The 8,880-nt window shown below is 54.6% G+C and overlaps 1 protein-coding gene across 2 annotated transcripts; it reads right to left on the bottom strand.

The window, feature by feature from the left end:
- Positions 1-66: 66 nt before the first annotated feature.
- TXN2 (thioredoxin 2) lies at positions 67-8,378 on the bottom strand. Of its 2 annotated transcripts, none has more exons than XM_030040413.2 (4): positions 8,245-8,378; positions 7,283-7,500; positions 5,514-5,637; positions 67-766 (listed from the first exon to the last, which is right to left on the bottom strand). In XM_030040413.2, exons 2-4 carry the CDS (start codon positions 7,498-7,500, stop codon positions 650-652), a joined length of 459 nt encoding a protein of 152 aa, XP_029896273.1. In that variant the 5' UTR covers positions 8,245-8,378; the 3' UTR covers positions 67-649. The 2 variants fall into 2 exon arrangements, with proteins under 2 accessions (XP_029896273.1, XP_029896272.1); XM_030040412.2 differs by lacking the exon at positions 8,245-8,378 and adding an exon at positions 8,133-8,196.
- Positions 8,379-8,880: the final 502 nt, after the last annotated feature.

The following is an 8,880-nucleotide window of genomic DNA, read 5'->3' as shown; positions in this document are numbered from 1 at the left end:
CTGGACAGACAAGGGATTTTCCTGTGATTTCTGAGAATCAAGTTTTATTCTCCAGCCAGACAGCAGTGACCGATAAAGTTCTCTTTATTACAGACCTACAAAAGGAGATCCATAAACTACTTCTATTTTCTCTTATAAAATCATGACAGGAGCCCATGGTTTGGTGGAGGAGTTGTACCGTCCCAGCGACACGAGGACAGAGGGACAAAGAGACAGGTTTCACAGAGGCATTCTCAGCTTTAAACAAACCCACCCAGGGCAGGTATGTACCCACATCTTGCAGGGAGCAGCTGCCCTCTGCTCTGGGCTATCAGATGCTAGGCAAAGAGAAAAACATTCCTCCTCTTAACTCAGCAGCAGCACCGCACGTCAGCTCTTTGCTGATAAACACAGGCTCCTAATACCAGCCGCATTCCCCATTTTGAGAATAAGCAGCTCCACTCCTCTGCGCCCTTTACAACTACTGCTGCTCAAGAGAAGGGGGAGTGGGAGGGAAGGGTTACAACACTGTCCATCTCCTAAAAACCCCAAACCAGAAGAAAACCCCAGGTTGTACAAGGCAGACAGTTCACGTGCCCCTCAGCTCTCCCGGGCAAGGAATGCACAACATGGACGTGTCCAGAGGCAGGGGTACAGCCACCCTTTTACTTCAGGCTCCGATGAGTTTCTTGAGGAATGCCTCCAGCTGATCCTCGTCCTTTATTCCCACAAACTTATCCACGACGTCTCCGTTCTTCATAGCCAGCACGGTTGGCACTGCTGACACCTGGGAGCAAGAGAAATAGGGAGACACAGGTGAGCAGAGGCTGCGGGGAGCCCAGCTGCACCCAGGCCCCAAATGGAGCTCTACAGAAGAAGAAGTGGCTACAAGGGAGCTGAGCATACGCTGCTCAAGGGTAACATGTCCGCTCACAAAACGCAGGCCAGCTGAGCTCCGTGTTCCTCCTCTCCCTGTGGCCTCATCTCTGCACTGACTTACGTCGCACTGCTCAAGTCAAGGCTGAGCTTTTTGAGTTTAAGACAGACCCAAAATTTTAAAGACAAAACCAAAGCTAATATAAAACCAAGGCAAAGCTTTTCACACCTCTCCAGTACAAATTCCTCTTCTCCTTCCCTTTTGTCCTATCATAAGCAAACCAACCCAGTCTTTTACCAGGACACCTCTCAAACATGACAACCTTTGGACTTTTTATGGCCAGGGTGGTATCAGACTGGACCATGTTCTTCTCCAGACAGGACTGGAACTGGAGGAGGTTCACCCCCCGCATCACTGCACAGGCAGATTTCCTGCTCCATCTTATCACGGTAATGACAACCCCCTCCAACCCATCTTTCCTTTTCTGGTCCTGTTTTCAGTGGTTTAGCTGGTCACACAGCAGTGGCTGTTCACTGCAGATCCCTGATGATTAGGTGAGAAGTGTTAAAAAGTCCCTCTGACCAGAGAGGTCAGCAGCAGGCAGCTGCACTGCTCTGGGCGGTGCTTTTTTAGCCCAGAACAAAGTTTTCTGGGAATTATCCAAGAGAACAGCGGTGGAGATGACAATGCTCCCCAGGGCCTTGATGGCTGGCTGGTGACAGAAGAGACCCCTGGGACACAACGGAGGGAAGGAGCAACCAGAGCTTGGAGAGCTGCGTCGGCAGAGAGATCTGGTTGTGTTTCTGACCCCACAGCTTCGGTGCCCTTATCTTTGCAAAGCCTCCCCCTCAAAACACGTCCTGTCCTTATGTCACCTGCTGCCTCCCTGCTAGCCTGCTGGGCCTTCCCACATGTGCTGCCAGCAAGGATCTGCAAATCCTTCCTCGGGAAACCCTCCAGAGGGCTAGCTTTTCTCCCATCGGGAGCCTGAGATAAAAGGGACATTTTGTGCTTCCCTTCCCACTGGGTCCCGGCTGGCAAGTCCAGCGTGGCTCCCCGCAGCCTGTTCTCCAGGGCTTGTGCAGTCTCATCTGAAGGGATGGGAGCACCGGGGCTGCTGCAACGCACGATCTTCAGCTCCTCCTAGTGACTGGTGGGAGCAGATCCGGAGGGCTCGGGGCCCCAGCGCTGGTGATGGTGCCGCCAACATGCTCCCTTGTGATTTTAAGGGTGAGAAAGGACAGCACCAGCACTGCATTCAGCTGGTCTCTCCCTCCCTGAGAAGGGCAAAGCTCCACTGAGCCTCCTCTCTTGTTTGCAAAGTGGGTTAATAACGAGCAGAGTTGCCCCAGCTCCAACCAAAAAACCAGCACGCCCAACCAGCAACAGCAAGCATCAGGCCATTATGGCCTGGGTGAGGAACAGGCGACTCTTCGAAGCGCTACAGAGAAGCAGCTAACACCGAGTTACAGAGCACATACTTTGTTTTGCTGCTTGAGAAGAAAATGTCATGGGAATTTCTAGAATGCAAAGTTGGGGCCTTTTTTTTTTTCCCCTTCTTTTTTTTTGGGTCCCATCTGCACTGAACCTAAATAAACCCTCCTGCTCCCTCAAGAGCATTTCTAGAGAAAAAGTCAGGCTGCTTTTGATCAGTACTGACCACAGAGATAAATAAATAAACGTGGCCATCCAGGCTATTCCTGGCAGCACCCGTACCGAGGGAATTCTCTGCCATCTGAAACTGGGGCTTCTATACAAGCTCAGATGCCACACAATGAAGCAAGGGGAAGGATTTCACCCAGGCTCCAGAACAAGGCGTAACACAGGACCGAGCTCCGCTGATGAACAACCATCCCTGTATCCAGCAGCTCTCCGGAGCTGCCCACCCGCAGCAGCTGGAGAAGGGGCTGCCCTTTCCCAGTGGCCACGCGTGCGGGCAACAGGCCAAGGCAAGAGATGAATCTAAAGAATTTTAAGAGACAGCAGATTAAACAAAAGTATTCCTTCTCCTGTTCTGCTCTCAGGGCAAGAGGTCAGGAGCAGGCTGGAGCAGCAGAAAAAGGCTACAACCAGAGATGAAAGGTGTTAGATAAAAGGAGGAATCCCTAGAGAAAGAACTTTTGTGCTGGGCATAACTGGACGGGGAAGGGCGCCGGGGATGTTTCTAGTCCCAGGAAACGCGTCCCCACTTCGTGCTAAGCCGGGACGGCTGGGAGCCAAGGGCAGACTGCAGCGCATGTGAAGGAATGTGCCGGCATTCCTCGGCTCTTCCAGGGCTTCTCTCCCCCTCGCCTTGCCTCCCCCCCACCAAGGAGGCTGCTGAAGAGGATGTTGTGCAATTGGGCAGCAAGCCAGGGGCTGTGTGGGCAGGGGAATAAACATGGATGGAAGGAGACTTCCTGGCAGCTAGTGGAGGAGTTCTAGGGGTGGCATGGATGCTGAAACCCCCCCCCAAACAAAAACTTTCTGAGCCTGCAGACATCTGATCCCCAATGGAATGGCTTTAAAACAAATAAATCTTCCCTGATCCCTCCCAAATACCACCTTTGGTTTTCCTGATCTCTTCCAAACACTACCTTTGGTTCCTCTTTGATCTTGACTTGGTGTCTTCCCATCAGCCCTTATGCTCACATCTCCTTACATGGCAACCTCCCATAAGATGAAGCAAAACCAAGCACACACTCAGCACATGAACCAAACTTCTGCCTTGAAAAGGATGCCCCAAACTATGAAGATCAAAGCAAAAATTTATTCTTTACCCCCACCCGTTTGCAGCTATCCTACTCACAGACACTGCCTAGAGATGGGGTTTTAGCCACAGGGATAACGGTTAAGACCAGATACACGGATCACTCAGAGTGGAGGACACAGCGACGATCCCCAGGCCCTCCTGCAAAACAAAAACTTCAACATGTTTGTATATAAGGCTCCAAAATGAATTGCTGGAAGCTGGCCCTTGCCTGCAGCCTCAACCCTGCCTGCACCTATGCCAGCAGGGCTGCAGGACAGGCAGACCCTGCAGGCAAATGCGCGTACACAGCCGGCTGTGCAGCTGCCCACTCATCATCTACTGGGAGAGCACACGCAGCATGTCAAACCCGCACAACTCGGGAACGTTCAGCCTCTTTTTAAAGACCTTTCTTCACATGCACACACTCTTGTTTGCCATTTTCCAACCTTCTGAGATTATCCTCTTGTAATCCCAGCTAATTTGATCTACTGGAATGCTTGGAACAATATAAGAGCTAAGTTAATAATCTCTATTCTCCTCTCCTTTACTCCTTGGGGTGGCTGCTACCAGAGCCTTGCCTGCATCTATTAGGATTTACGCACTTTCTGACCACCACTGAAACAACCTCACCCTCTTCAACTTCTTCTCACCAGCACCCTCGAGCTACGCAGCCTTCGGCCTTGCAACACACAGCCCTGCTCAGGAGCCAGCAGCCATCTTCCTTGACCTGGGGTGTTTCTGCCAGCACGCTGCCACCGAGGAGAGCACCAGAGGCTCTCATGCTCAGCTTGTGGAAGCTGCAAGTCCCATTTGTGGGCGCCAGCTGGGTAGACACACCACCACAGCACAGGCAGAAAGGTCTCTTTGGGAAAGAGTGGGAGGGAACAAGCTGTTTTTGCTTCCTTCTCCTTCCGGCTCGGCAGGGTGTGGGAACGGCACAGAGCATCTCCTCCAGGCTCAGCAAAATGACAGCTCGCTCGGGAGATGGTTCACACTTTGCTGGGCAACTTGAGGAGCTTCCTGTGCTAGCCTGCACCCTGGGAGCAGGACTTCATCTGCAGAGGGGAGCAGATCCATCTGCGTGACATGCGAGTGAAAATTAAGCACTCTCTTCCCTGTAAAACACAGCAGCAGGATGCCCCAATTTAGTAGACTGAGTTGTTGTTTACAAGGAGAGACAACAGAGGCAAGCACAGTCAGAGTAGTTTTTGAATTTCTTAAACTACCCAATCACTGACACAGGGTAAAAATAAATGAATCATGTAAACCAAAGCTGTGGCCTTCTCCAGTCACTCTGCTCCTTCCTGGGAGCAAGGCAGCACAGGGAACACACCCAACAGGCGTGTAAAACACTAGCGTAAGCACCAAGGTCTGCGCTTGTCAAGAGTGGGACGCATGCTCCTGTTGCTTATGTGTGTTCTCTGACCTGGCTTCTACCTGTCCAAACAAAACCCACAGTGTCTGCTTAAGCTGCGACTGAAGGACAGGACATTATCACCCATCAATAAATCCTGAACAAGGAAGGGTAAGAAACGACAGGCTGGCTGCACAAAAAACCATGTTCAAGAGCAGAGCAGACTGGGGCTTGTTACTTCACGTTCCTGCCCTGCACCCAGGCAGCCCATGCACACAGTAAAACCGCAGGCTCCTCGAAGCCAGACAAGCGTTTACTTTGACAGACACCTGCAAGGCTTAGAGGACACCTTTCTGCAGAATTAGAAGTGGGGATGCTGAACATGAGCAGCAGAGCTGGAGGAGAGCCAAGCAGCGAAATCCACCTACTAACGAGTGACCTGAGGGATCAGGAACCTGTAGGCACTGGGCTTCCCCTCCCCACCAATGTCGCTGCCGTGCAGGCACACCTCTCCCCAGGGAGGGATCTTTGCACCGCCAGCAAAAGAAAGTCTGCACTCTTCTGGCTCCTACCTCATACTCAATAGCAAGGTCTGTGTGATCGTCAATGTCCACTTTGGCCATCAGCACCTTCCCCTCCTGCTTGGCCACCATCTTCTCTAACCTGGGGCCAAGGATCTTGCAGGGGCCACACCACCTGATGGGAGAAAGAGGAGAGGGGACATTAGAGGAGGCAAGCGCAGCAGCAGCCATGGAAGGCTTGCTGGTACACCAGTGCCTTTACCACCATTGCCATTCCATTTGAGAGCCAGCCTGGAAATGCCATTCCCAAACCACGGCTTAGAAAAACGTTTCTCTCACAAAGGAGCTGTCAAAGGGCTTTGTCTCTGCGTATGCGTGTGTGGTGGGGAGGGCCTGAGTCACCAGGTCACCATTCAGCATTTGTGGTGCTTTTGGTGTCATTTCAATCACACCGCAGTCTGCTCTGCCAGCCTTGGTGGTCCTCCTGCCCCCTCGTCTTGGCTGTTCGTCCCTACCCGGCTTTGCGTCCTCGCTGGTGCGTACGTGCAGAGCTGTGACCCTGCTGACCATAAAGCTGCCCTAGAGCAAGTGTTGCTGCCGGGTGCAGGGGCCACAGCCCACACTCAAATCGCTTTATGTCAATCATCAGATCATAGACTTCCCCTCTGCACTCATAACAGGGTTTACAGAAATTCCCCTTTAGCTCCAAAACTCGCAGAGGCATCCCATCTGTTCAAAGACAGACCACCTATTGCAAACCCAGGTGCAGCAAGAGCAGACTTTGTGAGGCCCCGTATACAGAAAACACCCCCTGCATCCTCTAACTGCACCAGTTAGGATGGCATGAACTTACTCAGTTCAAGAAAAACAACACTTAAAGCTCTAAGTGCCCTTTTCTTTTAAAATTGAAGCTCTGGTAAACTTTGTTCCTCCTCAGCCTCCCTCTGCATCAGGTTTCAGGCTTTCAATTATTTGTCTTCTCCTCCCTGGATAATCCCCATGAACGTTCACTTTGGTTTGCCAGTTTGGTCTATTTAAAGCAGAAGTTTTTGGGCTGTTTCATACTCTGTTTGCCCAGAATCAGCCACAACAGGCTCACGTGACAGCACTGTGGGACTATGAAAATACGTGAGAAAACAAAGATAACCAGCATCGTTAATCCAGCAGATAACACCTAGGAATATTTTTACTGGTGAGAGGATGACAACGTTTTTATCGATGGCAACTGCTGCCGTTGGTATCACATGGCTGTTATTAATACATAAAGGCATTTGCCGTCAAGAGCCCTGCCTCAAGAGCACGCAGCGTAAGAAAACCGGAAAGACACAACATGACAGTGCAGGGGCCTACCAAGCGCAGCGTTCTTCCACGGCTGTTAACATAATTTAGTGTTTTTAAGAGAACATTTAATCCACAAAGCTAAAAAAGGGAGATATGAGAGCTTTTTCTTGAGGTGTCTTTTGCAGGATGATGCAACGCCGGGGCCAGGGTGACACCCAAGCACTTGGGAGGTGCAGCTATGCTGCCCTGGGGAATGCCTTCCTGGCACTTGTGTTTTACTCTCCTACAGGGTGTAGCTACACCTACAGCGGTGCAACCCAACGAGTGAAACCTCTATGGATTGTGCCATAGGGGCAGAAGCACCTTTTAACACCAGACGCTCGGCAGGGCGGGCAGGGCGGTCGGCAGCTCCGCAGCTTGGGAAACCCTGGGGCGTACTCACCTCCCCGGCGTGTCCAGAGTGCCACCGTGTGAGGAAAGGGACACACCTGCACGTGGGACGGCAGAGAGGGGTGCAAGAGCCACAGGGGGGAACTTACTGTGCGTGGAAGTCCACCACAACGGGTTTGGGGTTGTTCACCACCCGGTCCTGGAAGTCGCTGCCGTCCTGCACGTTGAAGGTGTTCCTGCAGCCTGCTGAGGTGCCGAAGGCCCTGCCGTGGGGTGCCGGGGGGGCACACGGTGCCAGGGGGCCCTGTGGGGACAGTGTCCTGGGGGTGAGGGACAGCAGCCGCCGGAGCACCAGCCTCTGGGCCATCTGTGGGGAGAGAAGAAGGTATGTGGGGTGGATACACATACTCTGGGGGGGGGACAAGAAGGTATGTGGGGACCCCACAGCTAGTCCCACTGCAGCAGAGTCCCCTCAGTGGGGCAGCCCCCGAGCCAGGAGATGCCCTAGATAGAAACATAAGGGGCATCGCACGGGAGCGCTCGCTGCCCCTACGCCCAGCCCTTGCCACCCCACTGCAGCTCCAGCCCCACGGCCGTGGGGTCCCACCCGCCACGGAGCCCTCCACCTTCCTTCCCATTTCTATGGGGCAAGGCCCCCCCGCCCCAGCCACGGGATCCCCGTTCCCCTGACACCATGGGGCATGGCTCCTTCAGCCAGAGAGTCCCAGCAGCTCCCATCAGTGGGACAGGACCCCCCCCAGCCACTGGTTTCCCCGCCTCAGCCCGGTGGGGAAGGACACCCCCCCCCCTTAGGCCGCGGGGGCTGCTTCTCCAGAGGGCAGGAACCGCCTCCGCAGCCACGGGGGCCCGACTCCCCGCTCCAGCCCCGGAGGGCAGGACACCCTAGCCGGGATGGTCCCCTTCCCCCGGCGCCATGGGACGGATCTAGGACCCCCCCCCCCCCAAAAAAAACCCAGAGGCCCAGCCGCCATCCCGCACCTTCCCGGGCCCGGAGGTGACCCCCGCCCAACCCGACTTCCGCTTAGTGCCCCCGCCCACCCGCGCGCTGATTGGCCTCCACCGCAGGAAGGCTGCGAATAGCGGAACTAACCGATTGGCCGCCGCCTATCAAACGCCGATCTCTGACTGGTGGCCCGTTGCCGTCCTTCAAATCCCTTTCCCACCGCCCTCTCGGGGGATCGGCAGGTTGTTTCTAGGCGGGGCGAGCCCTGGGTGCTGATTGACGGCGGCGCCCTCCAATGGGCGCCGCGACCGCGGTTAGGGGCGGGGCCCGGCGTGGCGCGCCTCCCGCACGTGGTGCCGGTGCCGGTCCCCCGCGGCCAGCGGCTCCCGTCAGCTGGGAACCGGGCGAAGGACCGCTTCTGTCAGCTTTCCTGGGAAGACACAGCCCTGCCAACCCGGCCCCGCGGCCAGCCGGTCCGCACGACGGAGAGAAGAAGCACCGGGAGCAACCTGCAACCCTGGCTCCCGGCAGGGGCGACTACAAACCGGACGGGGATTATCGCTCCCTCCACACCGCCGGCTCCGACGGCATCGGGCCGGGCGGGAGCGAGGCTGAGGGCTCAGCCCCTGCTCCCTGGGAGCTGCTGGCACCGGCGCCGAGCACGCCGACAGAGTTGGCAGGTGCCGTTTGCTTTTTTTTTTTTTTTTTTTAAATCTTCACATTTTTACGAGAAATCACAATTTAAGGCAGCACGTATGTGGCCAACGAGCCTGCAGATCTCGC

Source organism: Aquila chrysaetos, chromosome 17 (genome assembly GCF_900496995.4).
Source record: "Aquila chrysaetos chrysaetos chromosome 17, bAquChr1.4, whole genome shotgun sequence".
NCBI lineage: Eukaryota > Metazoa > Chordata > Aves > Accipitriformes > Accipitridae > Aquila > Aquila chrysaetos.
This window is presented reverse-complemented; position numbering and strand designations above follow the sequence as displayed.